Raw genomic sequence first — 26,945 nt, forward strand, 5'->3', positions numbered from 1 at the left:
ATGATAAACAGAACAATATCACAAATAGTGTACTAAAATGTGTAAATCTTTGTTTCTGTCTTTTACATCTATTTTTTTTTTACATTTTACAGTAGGTGACACTAGTGAGCTGCCTGTGACCAACAATCAGATTATGTACTAAACCTATGACAATGTAGACATATGAAAACCTAGCTTTCAGCCCATGAACTGAACTATAGAATTTCTCATATAACAAACTGCATCAATTTGTGTATTATGCACAAAGGGGCAGGGTTAGAGCGTTGGGCCAGTAAGAGGTTGCTGGTTCAAATACCAGCACAGATAAGGTAAAATTGTCTGTTGCTGTGCCCTTGAGTAATGCACTTAATCCTAACTGCTCCAGGTGTGCTGTACAATGGTGCCCCTGGCCATTAATAATAAAAGCTGTCAATTGACTGATTGGTGCCGACGCAAAACTGACAACATAATGTCCTGACCTATTCAGATCAGCTCTATCAGATCAGCTATCAGAAAGTCATATATAACATTTGTTGATAAAAAAAGGCAACACTGGCATTTTAGATATGAAATATTTATTCTGTGATACTGGTCAAGATTAATCACTCCACTTTTCACCATATCTTCAGTTTTGAACCTCCTGGGGAAAATGGAAAGAATGAAAGTAAGTTTGTGGAGAGATAAGACCATTAGACATGAAATAACGAAAACACATAGGCCTATTCATTGTTAATAACAGCCTTATAATCCCCACATATACATATACACACAGATGTAGGCTCTTAATTTGAGTCAGTTTGCTACAGCAGGAAAATAATCCAGCAGCAACAGGAAATTTGAATTATTATGTGGATTATAATTAATGAATATTTATTACGGTTTGATACATTTTTTTGCAATGAAAAATCAAGTCTAAGATTTCAAAGTGGAAATTGCAAACTTCAGAAGCATTTGTAAACCTCAAATACACTACAAATGTTAAATGTCCTGCATTGCAGGAAAGTTATCCTCCAATAGGGTGATCAAATTAAGATTCTACATCTGTACATACTGCACACACTCTCTTACCCCAAAGTGCTCCCAGCCTGTGATCTCTGAGTAGAAGGCGTCTCCAGGACAGGAAGTCTTAACCAGCTGTCTGTGGCCATACAGGGTGAAGTTGCTGACCAGTCGCCCGCCTCCCACAGCACAGGATGCCAGACGATCTCTCACCAGTTCCATGGTCTGTTGTGATGGTAATCTGGAGGTGTAGTCACCGATGAATGACACCCCGTAGCCCTTGGAGTTATAGCCCTTAGTGTGGGCCCCTTGCCAGTGCCACCCACGCCCTTCATAGAGGTACCCGTCAGAGCCTGCCACAAAGCTGGAGACAAACATCGGCAAGGGATGAGTCATTCATCATGAGTGATTCATCATCAAGTCACATCTTGCTTGGTAAACAACAATTCCCAGAAGCATTGGACAGTGGCTAATTTCTAACTCCTAATTATGAGAGCGACACACACACATACTGTATACTCAAACTTGACACATTACATAAGCATTGTGGTTTACGGGGAGGCTGTGTAGTGTCCAACTGTACAGCGCCTTCAGAAAGTATTCACATCCCTTTACTTTTTTCACATTGTCGTGTTACAGCCTGAATTTTACATTTCTTAAATTTAGATTTTGTGTCACTACACACAATACCCTATAATGTCAAAGTGAAATTATGTTTTTAGGCATTTTCTCAAATTCATTAATAATGAAAAGCTGAAATGTCTTGAGTCAATAAGTATTAAACCCCTTTGTTATGGCAAGCCTAAATAAATTCAGGAGTAAAAATTTACTTAACAAGTCATATAATAAGGTGCATGGACTCGCGCCGTGTGCAATAATAGTGTTTAAAAGGATCCGCCCCTTTTTTCCAATTTTTGCCAAAAAATTCAAAGCAAAGATATGCATATATTCTTTGTACCATTTGAAAGGAAACACTTTGAAGTTTGTGGAAATGTGAAAGGGATGTAGGATAACATAACACAATAGATCTGGTAAAAGATAATACAATGAAAAAAAAAATGTTTTTGTACATTTACATTTACATTTAAGTCATTTAGCAGACGCTCTTATCCAGAGCGACTTACAAATTGTACCATCATCTTCGAAATGCAAGAGAAAGGCCATAATGTATTATTCCAGCCAAGGTGAAATTTAGATTTTGGCCACTAGATGGCAGAGGTGTATGTGCAAAGTTTTAGACTGATCCAATGAACCATGGTATTTCTGTTCAAAATGTTGTATCAAGACTGCCCAAATGTGCCTAATTTGTTTATTAATAACTTTTCATGTTCAAAATTGTGCACTCTCCTCAAACAATAGCATGGTATTCTTTCACTGTAATAGCTGCTGTAAATTGGACAGTGCAGTTAGATTAACAAGAACTTAAGCATTCTGCCAATATCAGGTATGTCTATGTCCTGGGAAATGTTCTTGTTACTTACTACCTCATTCTAATCGCATTAGCCTACTGTACGTTAGCTCAGCCATCCCATGGACAGGACACCGATTCCGAAGAAGTTTTAACATATTTTTGAATGACTACCTCATCTCTGTAACCCGGCATAAACATACAATTATCTACTGTATAAGGTCCCTCAGTCAAGCAGTGAATTTCAAAAACAGATTCAACCACAAACACCAGGGAGGTTTTCCAATGCCTCGCAAAGAAGGGCATCTATTGGTAAATGGATAAAACAAAACAAAAAAGCAGACAGTGAATATCCCCTTTGAGCATGGTTAAGTTATTGACTCAGCCTCCAGTATTTATGCTGCAGTAGTTTATGTGTCGGGGGGCTAGGGTCAGTTTGTTATATCTGGAGTACTTCTCCTGTCCTATTCGGTGTCCTGTGTGAATCTAAGTATACGTTCTCTAATTCTCTCCTTCTCTCTTTCTTTCTCTCTCTCGGAGGACCTGAGCCCTAGGACCATGCCCCAGGACTACCTGACATGATGACTCCTTGCTGTCCCCAGTCCACCTGGCCGTGCTGCTGCTCCAGTTTCAACTGACCTGAGCCCTAGGACCATGCTCCAGGACTACCTGACATGATGAATCCTTGCTGTCCCCAGTCCACCTGGCCGTGCTGCTGCTCCAGTTTCAACTGTTCTGCCTTATTATTATTCGACCATGCTGGTCATTTATGAACATTTTAACATCTTGGCCATGTTCTGTTATAATCTCCACCCAGCACAGCCAGAAGAGGACTGGCCACCCCACATATGCTCTCTCTAATTCTCTCTTTCTTTCTCTCTCTCGGAGGACCTGAGCCCTAGGACCATGCCCCAGGATTACCTGACATGATGACTCCTTACTGTCCCCAGTCCACCTGACCGTGCTGCTGCTCCAGTTTCAACTGTTCTGCCTTATTATTATATGACCATGCTGGTCATTTATGAACATTTGAACATCTTGGCCATGTTCTGTTATAATCTCCACCTGGCACAGCCAGAAGAGGACTGGCCACCCCACATAGCCTGGTTCCTCTCTAGGTTTCTTCCTAGGTTTTGGCCTTTCTAGGGAGTTTTTCTAGCCACCGTGCTTCTACACCTGCATTGCTTGCTGTTTGGGGGTTTATGCTGGGTTTCTGTATAGCTCTTTGAGATATCAGCTGATGTACGAAGGGCTATATAAATAAATTCGATTTGATTTGATTTATTAATACACTTTGGATGGTGTGTCAATACACCCAGTCATTACAAAGATACAGGCGTCCTTCTTAAATTAGTTGCCAGAGAGGAAGGAAACCATTCAGGGATTTCACCATGAGGCCAATGGTGATTTTAAAACAGTTGCAGAGTTTAATGGCTGTGATAGGAGAAAACTGAGGATGGATCAACAACATTGTAGTTACTCCACAATACTAAAATAAATGACAGTGTGAAAAGAAGGAAGCTTGTACAGAATAAAAAATATTAGAAAACATGCATCATGTTTGCAATAAGGCTGCCAAAAATGTGGAAAGTAAATGTACTTAATGTCCTGAAAATAAAGCGTTATGTTTGGGGCAAATCCAACACAACACATTACTGAGTAATACTCTTCATATTTTCAAGTATGGTCGGTGGTTGCATCATATTATGGGTATGCTTGTCATTGGCAAGGACTGAGGAGTTTTTTAGGATAAAAAGTAATGGAATAGATCCTAGAGGAAAACCTGGTTCAGTCTCCTGATAGACTACTGAGACACTGGGAGACAAATTCACCATTCAGCTGGATAATAACCTAAAACACATGGCCAAATATACACTCAAGTTGCTTTCCAAGATGACACTGAATGTTCCTGAGTGACCTAGTTACAGTTTTGACTTAAATTAGCTTGAAAAGCGATGTCATTACTTAAAAATGACTGTCTACAGACTGATCCAGTTTAATTTCCTCCATCAGCTCTATATCACCCCATCTAGACTGCACAAGTTCAAACCAGATATCTCCTCCCTATGTTTTAGATGGGGCTCAGATTAAGGAACATTCCTTCATTCCACTTGGCAGTGTTCAAAACTACACGGTTTCTGGCAGGGGGTATGCGATACCATATCCTCAATTCACATGGTTGCATTCCCTTTAGACCTGGAGGTCTGTCTACTGGGTAACTTTACTAACACAAATCTTAGGCAAAGCCATACTATAAAGCTAACAGAAATATTGCTAGCGATTGCCAAGAAATGTATTGCCTTGAAATGGAAATTGGATTCCTCCCTGCCAGTTGCAATGTGGCTATCGGAAGTTAATAGTTGTATCCCTTTGGAGAAAATCACTTACTGCTTGAGGAATAAGTTAAATACATTTTACAGAATTTGGCAACCTTTTATTGACTATATGGAGAATCTCCCCCCACATCTCATTGATTGAATCTATATAGAATCCTCACAATGTTTCACACGTAATGTATAATATGTAGCCTACGGCAGGTGATCCCATGTCTCGTTATTTTTTCTTCTTATTGTATGTTTGTTTATATAATAATAATTATTATTATTTATTTTTGTTACGCTCGTCTGTTACTGTCACTTTGTCCTATCGTTGTCTAATATCTTTTCACTTTTGTTTTGAATGTTCTTAATTGGAAAATGCAAAAAAATATATAAAAAAGAAATGACTGTCTAGCAATGATCAACAACCAACTTGACAGAACTTGAAGATTTAAAAAAATAAATAATGTGCAAATATTGTACAATCCTGGTGTGCAAAGCTCTTAGTGTCACGCCTGCTCCTGCTCCCCCTCCCTGGCGCTCGAAGGCACCAGGCTCCCCAGCATTACACACTCCTGCCACCATCATTACACACACCTGCCTCCCTCCCATCATGCGTATCAGCGATTATTGGACTCACCTGGACTCAATCACCTAAGTCAAGGGGTATTAATACTTTCTGAAGGCACTGTATATCCTAAAACCTGTGTACTACACATACCTGTATCCAATATCGTCCCAGCCCCGGTCATCCTGGTGAAAGCGTTGCATGGACCTCATGTCTGTAGAACACTGCTGAAAGGTGAGACAAGGCTGGCCAGGCTGGTATGTGTGGTGGATGTACATGAACGAGAGGGGGAGGGACAGGGGGGTGGGGGTGCCCCGGTATGGTGCAGCCCCCCACTGACACCGTGGGATAATAGCTGGACAGTCTAGAGGTAGGGAGATCCAGAGAGATATTGAGTTTTAACATGTTTATCCACTCATTTTTTCAACAATAACACCATGTCTCAATTATTGTTACTATTTGTGCTTTCTTGGATCAGTCAAAATTATTCCAATAAATGTTGACCTATCCTTTTTAGCTTTCCCTGCACTACAGTAACCCTCTGTATCTCCACTGTCTCCCTCTGCAGTGGGGTTTACTTACCCATGTATCTGTGGACAAACTCCTTTATTCCTTCCCTCACCACAGCTGTCAGCTCTTCCTTTTCCTGTGACAACATCGTAGAGTGGTCGATCAGTCTCCTCTGTAGGACCAGGGATCTCACCACCTGCCTCTGCAGGAGGGGGGGCCTGGCCAGTTCTCTGAAGTTCTCCCTGCGTAGGCGGCTGATCAGACGAGGAGCAGTGTCCAGTCCTTCCCCCTCAAGACGATGACAGTAGTACATCCTCAGTAGGCTGCTCAGCTTGAGAGGACGCTGGGACTGAGCTGAGACCTCCATCCCTAGAATCACACCATCCATACCACCGTTAACCAGGGCATCGGTGGCGAGGGAGGGCTTGTCGGAGAGGGTGAAGACCTGAGGCGAGGTCACGTCATCCCAGCAGCCATCAGGGCCCAGGCGTTGGGAGAGGAGAGAGCTATTGAAGTGCTGGAAGGACAGACCCAAGTTCCTAGCCAGAGTGAGGGGGTACAGGCCACGGACTTGACACCTCGTCTTAGACACTAGCCCAGCTTCAATACCCAGAAGGACTGGGCTCATAGCAACAGTGGTGCCATCAGCAGTAAGGACAACCCCTTCCTCTCTACCTCTCTCTGTCACCTGATGGCGCACAGCTCTGCCAATGAAATCTGAGAGATTGGAGTCCATAACTGGTGCCTCTGAGGTGCTGTCCTCCCTGATAGTGCCCAAGAAGTGCTGCATGAACTCATCTCTGAGACCAGTTGCCCTGCGCAGGCCTCTCAACACATTTACAGGCTCCAGTCCAGGGTTTCTGTATTCTACCTGCTCCAACATTCTGATGAAGTCATCCATATGCTGGGAGGATGTGACTGAAATCAGAAAACACACTTGTTTACATTTGATAATATTCAGCATCGCTTTTCTATAAACGGAAACTACATACTGTTTTGTACTGTGAATTAATAACTGCACCCTATATTTCCTAAAATAGCATTTTCTTGCAACTTCTTCCTCTAAGTAGCTGTAATGCATTTCCTTGCTGACTTTCATTCTCTCTCTCGAAAAGAGTTTGACTGCTCACGACCTCTAAATAAATTGGAAAATGTGAACACAAACAGATTGAGTTACCTTTGGTGTCAGTGTGAGCACTGACCAAGACTACAAGAAGGGTCAGACACCATTTCCAGTGCGGTTCCATTGGAGAAATCATTGAGTCTTCGACGCCCTGTGCTCCTGACATGTATTATGCATGGCATCGCCTACCTTGAAACATTTATAGGAAGGAAAACACATCAAGTGGATTATGCAACCACTGTACAAACAGATACGGTGCTGGTTAATTTGAGTCATTCGAGGGACATGGTGTGGGAAATTGGCAACTGTTAGGTAAGTGTGTGTGTACATGTGTGTTTGTCCTTATGGCTCAAGGTCTTTCTGAATTTAAACGTTTCATTTTTTACATTATTGCATTACACCACTGTCACAAGTACAACCTTTAGGTCTGCAATTTATTTTCCTCTTCTCCTCGAGTACTTTGTATAGACTGTTGTTTCATAATATCTCAATATTAAACAAAATTCTGTTAAAAAGTACTGAACAGCAGCATCATATTGTATTTCGTGTTTAGGTAACAGTATCTTTTAAATCACTGAAAGGTATGTGACGCATGAGAATGCAAGCATGTACTTGTTCCTTTTCCAAATGGCCCTAGAAATACACAGCAAGAACTCACAAAGGAAATTCCCATGCATCATTTAACAGGAATATTTTGTTTAACCATGCAATTGACATTAGGAAATCTTGCATTTTAAAAATATTTTTCAAAGCATGTAATTTAGATTACACATTTGGAAACAGGTATGTGTCAGATGAGCACATGCACTGCTGTTCACAGATCAGTGCTTCACTAGAACAAGACACGTGACCAGAACAGGAAGTCACTAACACAACAGCAGGCTAAAAACATTGAAGCACGGTAAGTGGTTTTAGGTCCTTGTATAAGAATAATGAACTATATAAATACATATGTTTAATGTTAGCTTGTTAACATTCTGAATGACTGAGTTCTGGCCTTTCTGTCGTCGAGTGAGTTCGCTAGCTTGCTTGACAATATTAACTAAATTTGCACTAGCTCGCAGCGACATTAGCTGACTAGTTACGCAAGCATCCAATATATTTTATCTTCCCCTTTCGTCTGCACAAGCAGCCACTTTGTTGTTTCTTCAACGCAGTTAGCTCCTCCTAATTCACGGAATCGTCGTTGGCTAATCTCTTTGCATATGTACTGCAGGTAAAGATTGCCACAGCCCGCACATGCGCCGAAGCTGGCCCTCTTGAGTCGCGGCGACCTGAATCCCAAAACAACCCCCATAGGCCCTACCCCTTTCACCTGATTTACGCGCGAGGCACGTATCTACACAGCGAGCTGTGACGAATTCGAGAGGTGTGAGCCATACTACCACCATAGGCACTTGTTAAGATAAAAAAATACTAACTTGTTAAAAGACGGATAGCTAAACATTGTGGTTGAAGATCCTGCCCCCGAGGCTAGTTGAAAGTGTTATATATCTATAGCTATAGCTAATCCTCTCAGATCTTCACCTGCCTTGGGTAGTGGTGAGGGGTTGATTTGGAATTGACATGGCTAGCATATTATCACTTCAGGCTATTTTACTTCTATTTACAGATCATTCTCTTTCAGAAAATGGACACTCGGTTTACGAGAGGAAAGTCAAACATCCTGGAACGGCCTCTAACCCGTCCCAAGACTGAAGTCAGTGTGAGTGCCTTTGCACTGCTCTTCTCTGAGATGGTGCAGTACTGCCAGAGCCGCGTGTACTCTGTGTCCGAGCTCCAGCAACGCTTGGCAGACATGGGTCAGAGCGTTGGCGCCAGTATGCTGGACGTGCTGGTGCTGAGGGAGAAGAATGGGAAGAGGGAGACCAAGGTGCTTAACATACTGCTCTTCGTCAAGGTACGTGCTTGCATGGGCTCAAGGTAGATAAGTTCATATGTAACAGTCTGATAAGGTGTAACACTTGTCATTATGCCCATGCATAAGTACATGTCTATAATTTTCAATTTGCTTCATATAGGTGTCAGTATGGAAAGCCATGTTCGGTAAGGAGGCAGACAAGCTGGAGCAGGCCAACGATGATGACAAGACCTACTACATCATAGAGAAGGAGCCACTGATCAACGCTTACATCTCTGTGCCCAAGGAGAACAGCACACTAAACTGTGCTGCATTCACCGCTGGCATCGTAGAGGCCATTCTCACACACAGTGGCTTCCCTGCCAAGGTCACAGCCCACTGGCACAAGGGCACCACGCTCATGATCAAGTTTGATGAAGCTGTGATAGCCAGAGACAAGGCCCTGGATAGCAGATAGAGGAGAGGGTGTTGGTGTACACATGCTAGAATAAGAGAATGATGAAGTTGATCATCATTATCACTATTAGGTCTCAATATGCTCTGGCGAGTTAACGAGCCATTAATGTGAGATATGGACTGAGTGAATGATTGGTCTGTAGGCAAGTCTGCATATGAGTAGTTGAGTTGTGAATATACCGTATATTGAGAAGTGAAACAGGATGTCTATATCACCACATGAGAGAGTAAATATGAATGATTAGAATGTTAATCCCAATTCTGAGCTATTGTATTTATTTGGTCCAAGAAGAGTCCATATGAGATGACATTTATAAAGGTCTATGTTTCTTGTGTTTCTTGTCAGTCAACCCTTATCTAATGACTTTGGCATTCTCACTGACAGTGTATCTTAAACCATCTCTCAAGACTGCATAGGATGTATGTGAATGTCATCTCCAATTTGTAAGTCGCTCTGGATAAGAGCGTCTGCTAAATGACTTAAATGTAAATGTTTTTGATATCCCAAGACATTTCGGAATCACACAAAGGACCAACACATTGACGATATGGGCTGCAGTATAATACATCAATATGTGCAATGGTTTACCCTCCAACTGAGTTCAACATTGTGCAATTAAAGACTGGCATTGTGTTCCCTAAACAAATTATATTTTAAGCTATTATTCAAAATATGTGAAATTTGAAAGTTATCAGTGGTCATTTCCATAGAGCATTATGTTGGCAAAAATGTCCTGACTCCGGTTTGTAGGTGTAGTTTCATTTTACATCTTTATTTGTTTCTATCTAGACATGTTTGAAATACTTTTACTGTTTATCGCCGTCTGTAAGCATTTTAGCGAAAAGAAAAGATCAGGTGATCATATGTAGAAAATCGATGAATCCAGGGGTGTGTTCAATGTGTTTGCTACGTTCAACAATTTGAACTTAACACATACATTTTAGTCATTTAGAAAACACTATATCTACACGTTTTCCCTAGACTTCCTTGCACGTTTTTGAACAGTGTGACGTACATTTGCTCCTTACGGTGGTTGTCCCGGAGTGTAGCTTGAAAGAAATGAGTGACATTTAAAGGGCAGCGGATACATTTTGAACCCATAACCCCTCCCCGTTTTTCAACTGGTCGTTCATTATGACACCGTTTCCGTTGTACTGAACGCAGCCTAGCATTGATCGTTTGACTATCAATGCAATGGGTGGGGCCACAAACGCTATCACGAATTAGATATTTTGAGACCAATGACCGTCAAGGCATATCACATGGTGATTGTCATGTGACTGTTGGAAGCTGCGACTTTGTGATTGTGGAGCGCAGCGTCCCTATTCCCTTGTAATTTGTTTCCTCAATGTTTAGCTTTCTGACAGTCCTAAACGAATATTTCTATTAATTTCTTAAATTGTATTATTCGTAGGAATTCATTCATGTCCTGCAAAACATCGCCATGGCATCATCGAACTGTAACTGCATCCAAGACGGTACAGGTTGGTCATGTACTTCAATTTATCAGTCTAAGCCTAATTTTTTTTTAATGTTAACCAGCATTTACCAAACTCTGTCCTCGGGACCCCAAGGGGTGCACGTTTTGGTTTTTGCCCAAACACTATAAAATGATCAAGGCTTGATGTTTGGTTATTGATGATTTATATCAGCTGTGTACTGTTAAGGGAAGAAGCAAAACATGGTGCCCTTGGGGTCCCGAGGGCCGAGTTTGGTAAACCTAAAGGTGTATAAAATAACACATTTCATAAGGATAATGTATTTGTTGTATAGTGTTAAATTGGAAGACTGCATGTCATCTGTGAGTGCCTAGCCTCGCAATATGATCATAATAGGCTAATTGTATGTAAATAATGCTTCCATTGTATCGTACCTCGCCCAAGAATATAATAAATGTTATTTTCAGAGGCGAATTGACTCTGGCAGCCAAATAATCGATCTAAACGTGAATCGATCCCCAATTGTGGTACGGTTCTAGAAACATTAAGCGTTCTACTTCCATATCACCAAAATAATTTAACAAATTCCAAATATACACTTACTGTATCCTGTTTTTAACCGTTGCAGCCGGCAGTATTTTTCAGTTACAACACGTTTGTGGCGTCCTTGTTCCCACAAATGTGTTGGGAGACTCAGATAGCTAATTAGCACAGGTAGTCGCCTCCGACTTCCGTAAACAAACCGAGGTAAAATTGGTTTTTACATTCAAAAGACATTCGCCAAAAGAAATGTTACAAATGTTTAAAAAATCTACGTTTTCACTGATTATGACATAATCATCATACTAGGTTTGATTTAGTCTATAAATGTTTATACTTTTCAACCTTTGCTTTGAATAGAAATTCCAGTTTTGATTTGATAGAAATACATCAAATCTAAAATATTGCATTTAAAAAAAAATCAATAACTAATTCAGTGATTGTTGCAGAAAAGTGAAAATATGCTTTTATTTGCAATAACCTTAAAGAAATGTTAATTTCAAGTACAATTTGTTCTATATAAAGTTAGACTATGTAAACATGTGTTCTTAACTGACTTGCCTAGTTAAATAAAGGTTAAATAAAATACAAATGATTGTGTCCAGTTTTCTGAGGGTTATTAGAATATTCCATCATTGTCCCACCAAACATACTCAGAACATGGTTGCCATGTTGTCTGAACATAAGTTAATGTTCTAGACGAGTGTCATGGGAATGTTGCAAGAACATTTCTGTATCAGTTGTCAGGACATCGGCTGATCATTTACAGGGCTTTCTGTGTAGTGGTTTAATGTTGGTGGGGCATGTTAACTTGTTTTTAATGATATTCCTGAATCACTATGATCAATAAAATAGATTTTCTCGAGTACTTTTAACAGAGGTGATATTTACTTCAAATTGCATTCGCCCTATTGCTTAAGCCTATCAAGTTGTTTCATCTATATACATGCTAGATGGAGGGGTTAGGGTTTCTTCTGTACAGGGCCTATTGGTCTAACTATACTGCCCCATTAAGCACATGCCCAAGAGAAATCATTATTGGGACAGTGGTTAGGACATTCGTCATTGGTAATGGAGACCTGGGTTCCAGACCTGCTAGGAGAGTCACTCTACTTTCTCATTCTTAGCAATATACACTGAGTGTACAAACATTAGGAACACCTTCCTCATTCATTTACACCTGCTTCTGCCTTCGGAACAGTCTCAATTCGTTGGGGCATGGACTCTACAAGGTGTCAATTGTCCCACAGGGATGCTGGAACATTTTGACTTCAATGCTTCCCATAGTTGTCAAGTTGACTGGATGTCCTTTGGGTGGTGGACCATTTTTGATGCACAAGGGAAACTGTTGAGCTTAGAAAAACCCAGCAGTGTTGCAGTTCTTGACACACTCAAACCGGTGCACCTACTACTATAACGTGGTTTAAAAGGATCGTATATCTTTTGTTTTGCCCATTCACCCTCAATGTCACATATAATTCATGTCTCAAGGCTTAAAAATCCTTCTTTAGCCTGTATTCGGCACGTGACAAATAAAATTTGATTTGAGATGTAGGTGAGGAGACAACCAGTGTAGACCTTAAAGTGAAATGCTTACTTACAAGGCCTTAACCAACAATGCTTTATGAAGTAAAAAATTAGTGTTAAGTAAAGAAAATGTAAAATAGAAAATAATGTAACAAATAATTCATCAGCAGCAGTAAAATAACAAGCGAGACTATATACAGGGGGTAACGGTACAATGTGCAGGGGCACCGGTTAGTCGGGCTAATTGAGGTAATATGTAGGTAGTTAAAGTGACTATGCATAGATTATAAACAGAGTAGCAGCAGCATAAAAATAGGGGTCTGGGTAGCCCATCTATACTGATTTTGAAGTAGATTTAAAAAGTGACATCAATAATGGATCATAACTTTTATCTGCTCAGTCTGTCATGAAAAGAGGTGTTCCTAATGTTTTTCATGCTCAGTGTTTGTTAATGTCATTATTTAGCAAGTTACAACACACCTACACTATAGTTGGGCCATGTCCTGTCCAGAAGAAACCCTACCCCCTCCTTCCTAGGCACTTGTGTTGATCTGGAACAACTTGATAGGTGGCAGGCTGTAAGTAATTGGGTGAATGCACTGAGGTATATCTCAGCTCTGTTAAAAGTACACTCAAGAAGAACATTTATTGATCATAGAGATTCAAGAAAACAGGTTAACATGCCTAACCATCATTAGACAACTACATGGAAAACCCTTAAAATGCCTAAATAAGTAGCCCTAAATCAAATCAATGATGAGACTGGTCAGATGAACCAATATAGGTATTTCAGTTAATAAAAAATACCTTATTTACATAACTATTCAAACCCTTTGCTATGAGACTTGAAATTGAGCTCAGGTGCATCCTGTTTCCGTTGATCATCCTTAACATGTTTCTACAACTTGATCTGAGTCCATCTATGGTAAATTCAATTGATTGGACATGATTTGGAAAGGCACACACCTGTCTTTATAAGGTCCTACAGTTGGCAGTTAATGTCAGAGCAAAAATCAAGCAATGAGGCCAAAGGAATTGTCCGTACAGCTCCGCGACAGTTTTGTGTCAAGGCACAGATCTGGGGAAGGGTACCAAAACATTTCTGCAGCATTGAAGGTCCCCAAGAACACAGTGACCTCCATCATTCTTAAATTGAGAATTGACGGCCAGCTCTCTTCCTAGAGCCAAACTGAGCAATTGGGGGAGAAGGGCCTTGGTCAGGGAGAGCAGAGCTGACAGAGCTCCAGAGTTCCTCTGTTGAGATGGAAGAATCTCTCTGCAGCACTCCACCAATCAGGCATTTATGTTAGTGGCCAGACAAAAGCCACGCCTCAGTAAAAGGCACATGACAGCCCACTTGGAGTTTGCCAAAAGGCACCTAAATGACTCTGACCATGAGAAACAAGATTTTCTGGTCTGATGAAACCAAGATTGAACTCTTTGGCCTGAATGCCAAGTGTCATGTCTGTAGGAAACATGGGACCTCCCTACGGTGAAGCATGGTGATGGTGGGAGCATCATGCTGTGGGGATGGTTTTTAGCGTCAGGGACTGGGAGACTAGTCTGGATTGAGTGAAGATGAATGGTGCAAAGTACAGAGAAATCCCTTGATGAAAACCTGATCCAGACCTCAGACTTGGGGTCATTGTCAACAGGACAACGACCCCAAGCACACGGCCAAGACAACGCAGGTGTGGCTTCGGAACAAATACAGGTGTGCCAAGCTTGTAGCGTCATACCCAAAATGAGTCAAAGATGTAATTGCTGCCGAAGGTGCATCAACAAAGTACTGAGTAAGGGGTCTGAATACTTATGTAAATTTGCTATTTAATTTTTTTTGTTTTAATACATTTACAAAATGTCAACTTGTTTTTGCTTTGTCATTATGGGTTATTTTGGGTAGATTGAGGGGGAAAAAACCTAGCCTTATTCTAAAATTGCTAACATAACAATGTGGAAATAGTCAAGGGTTCTCTTTTTTTATTGAATGGGCTATATCATACCTACTGATCCAATGCATGCTTGAATTATATAATTATAGTAAAATTACAGTACCACATCGCTTTCCCACTTCCTCTTTTTCAGCAGCAATATCAAGCTTATGAGTGCTCTTTTCAAATAGGCCTTCCCTATGTTGTATGTAGAAACTCATGTCTGTCATTGATTCTCTCTCAGAGAAGGATGAGCTGTTCTCACCTATGAGCAGCTACAGGTCCGATGACCTCAGTGGCGGGAACCCCCGGGTCACCGGTCTGGTAGGCTCCGAGCTCAGGCAACCGCAGCAGGAGGAGGAGGCACTGCGGAGGAAGCTCAAGTACTTTTTCATGAGCCCCTGTGACAAGTACCACGCCAAAGGCCGCAAGCCCTTTAAACTAGTCCTGCAGCTGCTCAAGATCCTCATTGTCACTGTACAGGTGGGCCTTTACTGAACTGAAGAATTGGTATTCATGATGGGTCTTCTGTTGATTTTCAGTGTTTTAACCCTTAATCCCCTGTCACTCCCTTCTGTAGTTAGTCCTGTTTGGCTTGAGTAACCAGATGGTGGTGACATTCAAGGAAGAGAACACAGCATCCTTCAAACACCTTTTCCTTAAAGACTACCGGGATGGCTCTTCAATGGCAATCCACACACAGAGTGAACTCTATAGCCATATTTATTATGCTGTAGATCAGGTACTAGTATCTCAGTATGCAACACTAATCAGAGACCGGCAGATGAGTGACTTCTCAACCCTCTCATTTTGTTCTATGTAATGCCTTGTTATTAAATTATCTTTTGTCTTCCTTGTCTGTCTATATGATGTCTTGCTATTAGTATAACTGTATGTTACCTATTCCATATATAATCCTTTCTATTTTCTTTTCCTCAGTTCCTGGCTCTACCACAGACATCACTAGGGCGGTATGCATATGTATGGGGTGAGGGTGTGAATGAGAGTGCCCTCTCTCTGTGCCAGCGGTACTACAAGAGGGGCATCATCGACCCCATCAACGACACCTTTGACATCGACCCCAAAGTTATTACCGGTACCCTGGCCGCATTCTCCTTTTTCTGTTCATTAAGTTGTCTATCAAATTCCACCTCCATGTATTTGACATCAGTCTGTTGGTCTTGTTTTTTAAAATCCACTGCCAGTTGTCTTTGGCCCGTCAGGAAGTAACTGTTATTGAGTCAAAGCTCCACATATGTCAAGAGTTGCCCTCTAACCGTGCCCTACTTTCAGTGCTGAGAATAGATCCTGTCCATGAAAGCATCAACCATATAAGTGCTATTTCCACTAACCTCAGCAAAATAATAGAGCTGGCCAAATGGACGTCTTCTGTTCGATTCACCTGCTGATTTCACAAAGATGGTTCATTGGCACAGTTAAAAAAAAAAATGTGTTTTGGCAATGGACCATTGTTTGAAATGTTATCAAAAGTGGTCGAGTCAAGGTTGGCAACTAAACAGAAGTAGTTAAGATAACATTTTGAAATACTAGGGTGAAGTTGTGAAAAGTATTTTCCATTGGCTTTGGGGGAAAAAAGTGAATAACAGAATACTTGCAAGTGTCAAATGTACATTGAGTGTCCAAAATATTAAGAAGACCTGCTAATTCCATGACATGGCTTCACCTGGATTCCCCTGGTCAGTCTATGTTCCCTTATTGATGATACTTGTTTAATCCACTTCAATCAGTGTAGATGAAGGGGAGGAGACATGGATTGTGTATGTGAGCCATTCAGAGGGTGAATGGGCAAGACAAAAGATTTAAGGGCCTATGAACGGGGTATGGTAGTAGGTGCCAAATGCACCGTTTGTGTCAAGAACTGCAACACGTGTGTGTATCAAGAATGGTCCACCCAAAGGGCATCCAGCCAACGTGACACAACTGTTCCTAATGTTTGGAATACTCTGTAGATGCTTCTGGAAATAAATCTCCTGGATTTCTGTTTTTGTTCCTACTCTCTCTCAACTTGCTTTTATTCCATCCTTCGGTCTTTTTCAGATTGCATTGGTGTGGACCCACTACCAGACCCTCCTTCTCCTGATTACAGTAACTACAAGAACTTCACTCTCCAGTTTCACAAGTGAGACACACAATGGTGTCCCTTGCTCCCTCTCCCCCTTTTATTCTAGCATGCAATTCCTCATAGGGTTTTGAATCCCATTTTTGTCATTTTGTCAGTCCTTATGTTAATATATTGCTTATGGTAATGCTTATGTAATGCATTACATATCAACATGGAACATTACTGGGTAATATCACTTCTCTATTGCGATTACATGCATTCCTCTTACTGGATCTTGTCTCTCGTCTTCTTCTTCTTGGTCTCCAGGCTGATCAATGTGACCATTCAGTTCCAGCTGAAGGCCATAAACATCCAGACCATCATCAACAATGAGATTCCTGACTGCTACACCTTTGATATTATGGTGAGATGACCTACTAATTTCCCTTGAACAGCCCAGTTCCCCTATATGCATTTAAATTGTGGCCTCCACAAATGTTAAAAAATGTTTTCAGTGTAAACGTAAGCGACTAAATACAGATATAATGTATGTAGAAAATATAGGATGGCGCAATATATTTAGAAATAAGAATCTTTGAGAACTAACAATCACCAAAAAGAAACTATGTAGTTGTGGCCCCCACTGATTTTGTTATAATTTGAGTCACTCCGATGGCATAAGAACACGGCGTAAACCATGGCGAAATGTGTAGAATTGCAGAAAATTTGCTTTAAAACAGCAAAATTGTCTCCGCGGCCAAGAGGAGGGCCTCTAAAACTGTGCCATTGGCCATGCCCACTAGCACGCCACACCCCTTCGCCCAACTTTTCCAATGCAGCTGAAAAAAAATCATAGGGGAAACACTGCAACACCACACAGCCCACGTTATCTTAGACAGCTGTTATAAAGCCAGGATTTGTGTTGTAGCTACGTATACAGTGTGTGTGTATTGTGGCTGCTGTCAGGTTGTCCTGGATAACAAGGCCCACAGCGGCAGAGTGAAGATCAGCCTGCTCAACCATGCCTCCATCAAGAAGTGCAAAGACCCCAACGTGTGGGGACATGGTGAGAGAGCGAGGGGGGGGGGGGGTACTGCTTGAGATTGATTCACTTCTTTCCTGCTGTTCCTTACTAGCTGTTTGCCTCTTCCTTCCCTTCACTCCCTGACTTAATTCATTCAAACAACCCTCCTTTCTTCTTCCTCCTATAGCGGAGAACTATGCACGGGAGGCTTTTGACGTGCTGGTGGCCATAGTGTGTCTGCTGTCCCTGCTGCTGTGTGGTCGCTCCATCCTCAGAGGAGTCATCCTACAACATGTAAGACCAAGGCAGACGTTGTAATTTATATGAACAAAAATATAAATGCAACAATTTAAAATATTTTACCCATAGTTCATAGAAGGAAATCAGTCAATTTAAATTAATTTGGCCTAAATCTATGGATTTCACAAGACTAACAAACAAATGATATAGTCCCACTAAGCGCAAACCATATGGAATGGCGTATCGCTGCAGAATGCTGTGGAGCCATGCTGGTTAAGTGTGCCTTGAATTCTAAATAAATCAGACGGTGTCACCAGCAAAGCACCCCCACACCACTTCCTCCATGCTTCACGGTTGGAACCACACATGCGGAGATCATCCGTTCACCTACTCTGCGTCTCACAAAGACACGGCGGTTGGAACCAAAAATAAAAAATGTGTACTAATCAGACCAAAGGACAGATTTCCACCGGTCTAATGTTCATTGTTTGTTTCTTGGCCCAAGCAAGTCTCTTCTTCTTATTCATGTCCTTCAGTAGTGGTTTCTTTGCAGGAATTCGACCATGAAGGTCTGATTTCATGGAGTCTACACTGAACTCTTGATTTCTCTTACTTCACCTACGTGAAGCATTTATTTGGGCTGCAATTTTTAAGGTGCAGTTAACTCTAATGAATTTATCCTCTGCAGCAGAGGTAACTTGGTCTTTTCCTGTGGCGGTCCGAATGAGAGCCAGTTTCAGCATAGCGCTTGATGGTTTTTGCGACTGCACTTGAAGAAATGTTTAAAGTTGTCTTAAGTAATGGACTGTTTTTCTTTGCTTATTTGATCTGTTCTTGCCATAATATGGACTTGGTCTTTTACCAAATAGGGTTATCTTCTGTATACCACCCTACCTTGTCACAACACAGCTTATTGGCTCAAACGCAATAAGAAGGAAAGAAATTCCACAAATGAACTTTTAACAAGGCACACCTGTTAATTGAAATGCAATCCAGGAATTCTTGACTTCAGAACGTTCCGTGAATAAACCTTTTTGTCTATTTAGCTGGGCCTCCGTCTGTTTCATTCGACCAGGATCTTACAAATTCTGGTTTGCAGTCTGAGTAATATAATTAGATTGGGTGATGTACCTGGAGAATATAATTCTCTTATCACTACCTCATGAAGCTGCTTGAGAGAATGCCAAGAGTGTTTCAAATCTAAAATATATTTTGATTTAACCTTTTTTTGTTTACTACATGATTCCATATGTGAATATTTCATAGTTTTAATGTCGACACTATTATTCTACAATGAAAAAAATAAAGAAAAACCCTTAAATGAGTAGGTGTCAGCTTGCAACCCCATTTTCATATCAATCAATCAAATGTATTTATATAGCCCTTCGTACATCAGCTGATATCTCAAAGTGCTGTACAGAAACCCAGCCTAAAAACCCAAAGGGCAAGCAATGCAGATGTAGGAGCACAGTGGCTAGGACAAATTCCCTTAAGGCAGGAACCTAGAGAGGAACCAGGCTCTGAGGTGTGGCCAGTCCTCTTCTGGCTGTGCCAGGTGGAAATTATAACAGTACATGGCCAAGATGTTCAAATGTTCATAGATGACCAGCAGGATCAAATAATAATAATAATAATAATAATCAGTGGTTGTAGAGGGTGCAACAGGCCAGTACCTCCGGCGTAAAGGTCAGTTGGCTTTTCATAGCTGATCATTCTGAGTTCAAGACAGCAGGTGTGGTAGCTCGACAGTCGAACACAGCAGGTCCGGAACAAGGTAGCACGTCAGGTGAACAGGTCAGGGTTCCTTAACCGCAGGCAGAACAGTTGAAACTGGAGCAGCAGCACGATCAGATGGACTGGGGACAGCAAGGCCATATCAGGTGTGTGTGTCCCAACATAGGGTCGTGACCGCTGGTTTATTCTGTTCATTTGTCTGTCCTGTCTCTGTGTTTCTGACAGGAGTATGTCCAGTTCTTCAGACACAGACTGAATCACAGTGTGTGCTGGGCAGACAGGATGGAGTTCATTAACGGCTGGTTCATCCTGCTCATCATCAGTGACCTGCTCACCATCACCGGCAGCTTCATCAAGATTGGCATAGAGTCCAAGGTAATACAGAACATTGCATTGCTTTTAGTTTCATATCTTTCCAGGCCTGCGCCAGTCCCCCCACCTTTTAGAATTAGACAGAGCAAATAATATCATTATTAAAATAATTTAAATGACTCTGTCTTTCAGAACATGTCGTTGTATGATGTGTGTGGGATTCTGCTCGGTACCTCCACTCTGCTGGTGTGGGTGGGAGTCCTCCGCTACCTCAGTTTCTTCCAGAAGTACAATGTGAGTGACATAATCAGTCACACACAAATGCACACATTGACATTTAAGTTGAATTGCTTTCTGGGGAGGTTTTGCGTCACTTCCCACTTTTTTTCTTTTTCCATGTGTAAATTTGTCTTACATTTTCTCTCTTCATTCTCAGATCCTGATTGTGACGCTGCGGGCTGCCTTCCCTAATGTAATCCGCTTCTGCCTCTGTGTAGCTGCCATATACCTAGGTTATTGCTTCTGTGGCTGGATCGTGCTGGGTCCTTACCATACCAAGGTATTTGGTCATGGACAGGATGCACACATGTATTTGTGTATTTTTATTATTCATAAATATCACAAATAGCTGAAACTGTGAAAAATAAATGTGTTCTAATACACCAACTCATCCTCTGTCCCTGCAGTTCCGCTCTCTGTCCATGGTGTCAGAGTGCCTGTTTTCTCTGATCAACGGGGACGATATGTTTGTGACGTTTGCTGAGATGCAGAAGAGTGGCACGCTGGTGTGGGTGTTCAGCCAGGTCTACCTCTATACCTTCATCTCCCTCTTCATCTACATGGTGCTCTCCCTCTTCATTGCGCTCATCACCGGAGCCTACGATGCCATCATGGTACTGTGGGAGGGGAGGGATGAAGGATGAGGGGACTGATAGAAGGGGAGGATGAGGGATGGTGGGTGGAAGGAGTGAATGGAGAAATGCAGGACAGATGATTTACTGATGTTAAAATAAAAGATGAAGTGTTGATGAGTGCCATATGGTAGAAAGGGTGCAATGTACCGGAATTAGGATGGAAGAGGATTCTTAGTCATTTTTATCGAAGCACTCTGTCTCTCTACAGGCCCAAACCCAGGAGCCGATGCACATCACAGACCTGCATGCTTTCATAGCAGAGTGTACTGATACACCTTGCTCTGGAAAGTTCCGTGGCCCAGAGGCATCCTCCTGTTCATTCTTCTGCTGCTGTGACTGAAGAGAGAGTGAGTGTTTGTGTGTGCGTCATTCAGGGTTTGATGTTTTTGTCTTTGAAGTAATCCTAATTCCATTGACATAGATTGGTTATTTCTCTATTTCAGATCCTCCAGTGGGAGGATGTCTTCTTGGTGATCGGACCTTAGACTACACTGTCCTCTGTAGGATGTGGAACTTCGGTGCATTTAAATTCAGACGGGTACAGTACAACTTACTAACTGCTGTAGATCGCACATTAATATTTAATATACCAGTTCATTGGGTTTTTATAGCTAACAAGTTACATTCATATGGCTAGCACATTCTGCTAGCTAATTCATGACTGTAATACAACAATATAGCCAGCTGTCCTTTCCGAGAGAACTGATTTTTCACAACGTACTGTATATCTGAATCTGTTTTACTAAATAGGAATTTTATTTATGGTGCAGTTTTGATTTATATTGTTGATAAGCCTTTGTTGAATTGGGTCTGCATGACCCTATGACCTTATGACTGAGGGACGGCAATGGTTTAATTGTGCTTTACTGTGCCTGGGGGCCCTGAACATTATGATTGTCCTCTGAATTATGTTTATGACAGAGACACGCACGAACAGACAGGCTGAAACGTGCACACCGTTATTTACTGTATTTTTAGGGAAGGCTCCTCACTCTTTGGTCCTTTATTGTTCAAGGACGGGACATGTTCAAGGACGGGACCTGCAGCCGTAGTTAGTCGTCAATATGTATGAAGCCTTTGGTGTAAAGAGACAGGTGACCCTGACCTGAACACCAATGTACTGCAAGACCGCTATAGTGGGTTTTATAGTGCACTGTACAGACTCCATATTGCTGAGGAAAAGACACATTTTAATTTTAAACGATGCTAAATGTTTTAACCACCTTTAATAATTATTTTGTTGGATGCCTGTTGCACCTGACTGAAATACAAGGCCAGTAAAATATTATTTTATGAGATATATCCGACATTGTTATATTGAATCTCTCTCCAGGCAAATTAATTCTGCAAACCAGTATGTGGTCCAAATCATGATTCACTGAAGGAAAGGGACTGAATTATCATATTTTATCTGTTTTATTTGAAAAACCTTTTTAAGTGATAATTTAATTGTATGAAATGTTATGAAAGCTTATAGTGATGTTCATTAGGAGAAAAAATGACTCATTGCACAAGATTCGTAAGCGATCAAAAGGAAGGGAAGAGTTGTCAGTATAGGACAAATAGAGAAATCATTGTGTATCCAGAATGTACTGTTTCTGGTGAAGGTGTTTTTCCATTACATGTTTTCAAAAGTGATTTATTCAAGTATGTGTTGATGACTAGAAATGTACATTTTTTTTTTCCCTTCCCATTCTTTGAATGTTTTTACTTAGTACATTTATCTTGCTTGAGATGATCAGGTACACATGTACGATGAGCCACGATGACAGAAACAAGAACCAGCGCTAAATGTCTCATGGCATGCAGCACAGTGGCGTAGAAGATTACTTGTAAGGATTGTTGTTGTAGTGTATTTCGTAACTACATGCATTTTATACTCTGCTAATGTGATAATTTCTGATGTATTTCTCATTGTTTTACTCTGTTAGTGTTGGTTAGACTGATACTAATAATTTTAGTATGACCAAATTGCTCAACATCTACATTTTGGATGAGAATCTCGCTTGTACATATTTATTTTTAAAGCTGTTCTCGTTTTTTGCCCTTTTTTTTTTCAGTACATTGCATATCTGTGCCACCTCTCTGGCTAATACCAGTAAACCACCTCCAATTAAAACTATTGAAAGCGTACTGTTTATTTCTACCAAGCAGAGTCCTATTTTCTGGTGATGTGGTCCATGTTGTCGCTTTTCTGCTCTCTCTCGTCAAGGACATTTTACATTTAGTCCTCTTCATGGTCAATGAGGCAGAACAACACTTTCCCTTTGTCAGTTATGTCGGTTGAGTGCTCGACCTGTTATGAACTTTTAAAGGGTAATGTAACAAACTTGCTTAAAGACAGTTTTCTATGTATATGGATTCATGGTGAATTGTACTTGATCAGATCATCATTGCTTCTCATCTTCATGCCAGGGCCTGCCCAGTACAGTGTGACTGTGGTGGTATGATAGCACCACTAGAGGGAGAAAGGAGCCTCTTGTCTGACTACATAACGTCCACCAGCCAGCAAGTCAAAGAAAATCAATAGCTGTCTGAGATTATAAAGAAAGAGAAAACCGAAACAAAGGGGGCGAGAGGTAAATAGTTTAAAGTAGCTTGTTTTAAGGGGCCAAAATGTACCACACACCAGTACAATTGCACATCGCAAAAACAAAAGATAAGTGAAAGGAGATGCATGGCTGAAGTGAGTCTAGATAAATGCACATAATTGGAAAGTACATGACAAGATGGAGAGGGAAGATCAGTGCCGAGATCTGCACAGTCAGTGCTCTTAATGTAGTGGTATAAAGGAGAGGGGCCCCTGTCCGATTCCCTTAGTAGCAGCATGCATTATTAACAGCAGAATGCAGCCAGAAAGGGCTGGGAAGCACTTCCACTAAACCCATCAACCAGAAACTGGCCTGCCTGGACATCATCAGGTTTCAGGGTAACAATTCCAATTAAACAGAAAGTCCTCTAAAGCATGAGACACGAGGCCTCCTCTATTTTAGTGTTTAGAGTGAAACTAGGTGATAACATGAGATGTGGATTTTACTAGGCTATGTGCATAATGCAGCTGTATGATACAGCTATCTTTGTTTATCTGAAATGTTCTATTATGACATTTTGTTTTAACATAAGAAACGTTCATGTCGCAGTGAGATTAGGTTATAATTGACTGTAGTCGTAAGTATATAGCCGGTGATGTATGTGTGTTACATGTTCTTCGTGTGTTAGTATGCAGCATGTTAATGTAATGCCGTGTTGGCACGTTCTGTTCTCCTGGGATCCCATGCTCACACAGGACAGAAGCAGGTGCACTGCTGGTGTGTGCTAACTTGTGAACATGGTATTCAGAGGCATGTAATGATGAACAGGCTACCATGTGCTGTGTTGTAATGTTTACATCCTATATTCTAAGTCCATTTCAGAAACGCGTGTCTGTGAATTTCTTTTGAGGATATAGACTGTCGGATAAGATGGGTGTTTACCTTTTTTTTCTTTTTTTTTGCACAATCCCTCTTTCCTCCTTTGTGTGATTTGACTGATATGAGAACAGCACTCAAGCTTGTGTGTGTGTGTGTGTGCTCGCAGGTGTTGGTGTGTATTCCTTGTCAAAGTTAGCGCAAGAACATCCAGAGGCTTGGCTTTGTTTCACTGACTGTGCGCCAGTTCTTTTGTGCTGCGTTGCCCCAGCTGGGCTGCTGGCCAAGGGGAAACAACAATGAGATAAATAACAGGGGAACTAGGTGGCGAGTACACTGCCCTGCCCCTTCCTGTCTCCACTGCAGCACACTACAGCCTGGGTGGAAAGAAAACGTCCTCTCTTTGTTGTGCCTGTTTCACCAAGCCAATACGTCCATCTCTGGCAGGCCGAACCTAGTATAGGACCCCCAGACTCCCACCCTCTTTTCCTTGCCTTTCTCTGTTTTTCCTCTCCCTCTCTTTACTGTGCGTCATAGTTCTTGTGTGTGTGTGTGAGGGTACCTCTGTTTTGGTGTGTTTGCTATGTTTCTACTTCTCTGCTTCCTTCACAATACATTTCCTTCACTACATTTCTGTCTGCTTTGGTCTATTTGTGTGTTTATTGAAAGTCATGTTAGTCAAGCATGTGTAACTAATTGTGTAGGTCAGAGGGTTTACCTTTGCTGATAATTTTGAGAGAGAGGCTGTAGGGAGTTGGTTATTGCATGATAGAATACAAAACAAGCGATATCAATCTTAGCATAACAAATACGTAGCAGCACGAGGCTACTTTACAATGCCTAGTGACAATGTAACCACAACACAACCACACAGGTTAGCGCACCATTAAGCACTGTTCACCGAGGTAAACATCCTGGGGAAGTGTGTTATGATGAATTCCATAGGGTGAGAGCCGAAGGTGACACAATGTGAAGCACAATGCTGCCTAGCCAGCGCAGACCCTGGCACAAAAGCCTGGCTCATGTAGACAACTCTGGCTTCACTGGGAGAGTTGAACAGCAGCAGTGTAGACGGACAGGCAGCATGCCCACCGAGACTGTCTCAGAAGTCTGGTGTGAAGACAGGAGCGGCACACACAGACAAAGCCTATGAAAAAACGCCCCCAATCAGTCGAGGGAGACAATTGTGTCTGGGGGAAAAACACTGTACAGACAGTGGCAGCTCTTCAACTTCTGTTTCTATTCCCTCTTCAGCTTGTTTCTGCCTCCTTTGATTCCACCATGTCTCTGACTCTGTTACAATCTGACAAAAATGGTGTTTTTATGCACTGGTGATTCTCCCGACAGCCTCTTTGACAGGTCAAACATGTTTGGTCTTGTCAGTGTGGGGGCTTGTCTGCAACCAATTAGATATCTTGTCATAACAATTAAGAATGTGCCACTGCAATAAACCTAGTGTTATCAATATCTCTGAAGATGTTTATGGATATGATTATATTACCTGATTCTTTAACTGTGACACATATTAGCATGAGTGGTAATCAATATTCATTATGTATGTGCAGCAGGACATCTTTAGTCCCTGTACAACTAATAAAGATGTTTGTTTCATTACCATATTAGAATAATATGGTAGTAACTAATGGCAGTAGACCTATACAAAATCAAAATATGACAGACTATGCTGTGGTACCCTTTGTGGCTGAAATCTCAGCATCCAGTGGTCCAGAACCAATGGAGAACTCGAACATGCCACCATTGTGTGGAGAGAATGCGCCGTTGAAAAGAAACTGCAGGAGGTGAGTGCAGGATGAGCGTGGAGTCGGCATGGAGGGAGGGGACGCGGGAAACTGGTAGAGGGATACGGGAAGGGGGAGACAACCAGTGCAACTTGGGAAGGATGGGAAGAAAGAAAGTAGGATGATTTGAGAGATGACATCATTCCTCATTTGAATAAATCCCAGCCGGGGTAGTGATTGGTCGTGAGATGGAGAAAGTCGAGTTACTTGGCTATTCATCCCTTTCAATTTCACCCCCGCGCGCAATGCCGTGGTAAAACCCTCTCTGCCTGTCCATCCATCCTGGCCAGTAGAGAGTGTGTGCGTGGACTGCAAATCGCTTTTCCTTTCTTTGGAAGGGACGCGCATCACTTCTGGAAACTGCGGTCGACAGAAGTTTCTTGGTAATCTGGCTGCTGTATTTTGGCCTGTTTCTCATCTTGTTCGGTTTCATTTTGTAATTTGTTACACTTTGTATTCGAGGATACTGAAAGGAGTCGGAGGATATTGTCAAACACTGGGCGTAGCTGGAGATCAAGCTATAGCTAGCTACACTGCGTTGGTAAGTGTAGAGACTGGTTGAGCGTTAGCATGTTAGCTAGCTGTGCAACTAAACTTACACTTAAATCACAAATATAAAATGCAAGTGTGATGCTTTAACAAATGTTTTTCGTCTCCTAAAATATTCGATTTTTATATTTAGTGTTTGGTAGATAGTCTGGGTAGAATGGGTGAAAAAATCATATAGTGGGTGAATGTCTTTGTCGACATTGCAAGTGCAATTCATGATTTCCTATTGCAAACGCAGGTTAGC

General features: G+C 41.5%; 4 protein-coding genes across 16 annotated transcripts in view; 3 read left to right on the plus strand and 1 right to left on the minus strand.

Annotated features, from left to right (window-relative positions):
• Positions 1-537: 537 nt before the first annotated feature.
• On the minus strand, positions 538-11,396 carry LOC124015498 (N-acetylmuramoyl-L-alanine amidase-like). Its single transcript, XM_046330731.1, has 6 exons — positions 11,266-11,396; positions 6,960-7,094; positions 5,855-6,700; positions 5,426-5,636; positions 1,048-1,342; positions 538-619 (listed from the first exon to the last, which is right to left on the minus strand). Exons 2-6 carry the CDS (start codon positions 7,069-7,071, stop codon positions 605-607), a joined length of 1,479 nt encoding a protein of 492 aa, XP_046186687.1. The 5' UTR covers positions 7,072-7,094; positions 11,266-11,396; the 3' UTR covers positions 538-604.
• Positions 7,153-9,557, plus strand: LOC124015500 (trafficking protein particle complex subunit 5-like). Of its 5 annotated transcripts, none has more exons than XM_046330734.1 (4): positions 7,153-7,217; positions 7,726-7,806; positions 8,533-8,805; positions 8,927-9,557. In XM_046330734.1, the coding sequence occupies exons 3-4, from the start codon at positions 8,536-8,538 to the stop codon at positions 9,221-9,223; spliced, it is 567 nt and encodes a 188-aa protein (XP_046186690.1). In that variant the 5' UTR covers positions 7,153-7,217; positions 7,726-7,806; positions 8,533-8,535; the 3' UTR covers positions 9,224-9,557. The 5 variants fall into 5 exon arrangements, with proteins under 5 accessions (XP_046186690.1, XP_046186691.1, XP_046186692.1 ...); XM_046330735.1 differs by having other exon boundaries at positions 7,201-7,217; positions 8,518-8,805; XM_046330732.1 differs by lacking the exon at positions 7,153-7,217 and adding an exon at positions 8,122-8,274 and having other exon boundaries at positions 7,721-7,806; positions 8,518-8,805.
• On the plus strand, positions 9,696-23,092 carry LOC124015497 (mucolipin-1-like). 6 transcript variants are annotated; one of them, XR_006835171.1, is made up of 15 exons: positions 9,696-10,707; positions 14,905-15,143; positions 15,241-15,402; positions 15,600-15,756; positions 16,719-16,800; positions 17,050-17,146; positions 17,689-17,788; positions 17,934-18,040; positions 19,946-20,095; positions 20,225-20,326; positions 20,469-20,591; positions 20,719-20,925; positions 21,155-21,293; positions 21,368-21,484; positions 21,962-23,092. XR_006835171.1 is itself a non-coding variant. In XM_046330729.1 (15 exons), the coding sequence occupies exons 2-14, from the start codon at positions 10,668-10,670 to the stop codon at positions 21,284-21,286; spliced, it is 1,698 nt and encodes a 565-aa protein (XP_046186685.1). In that variant the 5' UTR covers positions 9,696-10,555; positions 10,638-10,667; the 3' UTR covers positions 21,287-21,293; positions 21,390-23,092. The 6 variants fall into 6 exon arrangements, 4 of the variants coding, with proteins under 4 accessions (XP_046186685.1, XP_046186684.1, XP_046186683.1 ...); XR_006835170.1 differs by having other exon boundaries at positions 21,390-21,484; XM_046330729.1 differs by having other exon boundaries at positions 9,696-10,555; positions 10,638-10,707; positions 21,390-23,092.
• A 3,152-nt stretch (positions 23,093-26,244) lies between these two features.
• Positions 26,245-26,945, plus strand: part of LOC124015501 (mucin-17-like) — a 33,453-nt gene continuing 32,752 nt past the window's right edge. For 2 of the 4 annotated variants that reach the window (XM_046330738.1, XM_046330739.1), the window contains exons 1-2: positions 26,245-26,535; positions 26,615-26,693. The gene's annotated coding sequence lies outside the window, so the exon portion shown is untranslated. Of the gene's footprint in view, positions 26,694-26,945 lie in introns of all 4 variants that reach the window. The other 2 variants (XM_046330741.1, XM_046330740.1) reach the window with 2 other exon arrangements.

This window comes from Oncorhynchus gorbuscha, linkage group LG26, assembly GCF_021184085.1.
Source record: "Oncorhynchus gorbuscha isolate QuinsamMale2020 ecotype Even-year linkage group LG26, OgorEven_v1.0, whole genome shotgun sequence".
Classification (NCBI taxonomy): Eukaryota; Metazoa; Chordata; class Actinopteri; order Salmoniformes; family Salmonidae; genus Oncorhynchus; species Oncorhynchus gorbuscha.

What these genes read in the sequence shown, in the direction of transcription:
- LOC124015500 (XM_046330734.1), top strand. Translation starts at nt 8,536, where the DNA reads ATGGACACTCGGTTTACGAGAGGAAAGTCAAACATCCTGGAACGGCCT. An exon ending in ACATACTGCTCTTCGTCAAG is followed by an intron (nt 8,806 to 8,926) that starts GTACGTGCTTGC and finishes TGCTTCATATAG; the next exon opens with GTGTCAGTATGGAAAGCCAT.
- LOC124015497 (XM_046330728.1), top strand. Translation starts at nt 10,668, where the DNA reads ATGGCATCATCGAACTGTAACTGCATCCAAGACGGTACAG. An exon ending in CGACCCCAAAGTTATTACCG is followed by an intron (nt 15,757 to 16,718) that starts GTACCCTGGCCG and finishes GGTCTTTTTCAG; the next exon opens with ATTGCATTGGTGTGGACCCA. An exon ending in GCTACACCTTTGATATTATG is followed by an intron (nt 17,147 to 17,688) that starts GTGAGATGACCT and finishes GGCTGCTGTCAG; the next exon opens with GTTGTCCTGGATAACAAGGC.
- LOC124015498 (XM_046330731.1), bottom strand. Translation starts at nt 7,071, where the DNA reads ATGTCAGGAGCACAGGGCGTCGAAGACTCAATGATTTCTCCAATGGAA. An exon ending in GTTTGTCCACAGATACATGG is followed by an intron (nt 5,637 to 5,854) that starts GTAAGTAAACCC and finishes CCCTACCTCTAG; the next exon opens with ACTGTCCAGCTATTATCCCA. An exon ending in TGGGACGATATTGGATACAG is followed by an intron (nt 1,343 to 5,425) that starts GTATGTGTAGTA and finishes GTTTGTCTCCAG; the next exon opens with CTTTGTGGCAGGCTCTGACG.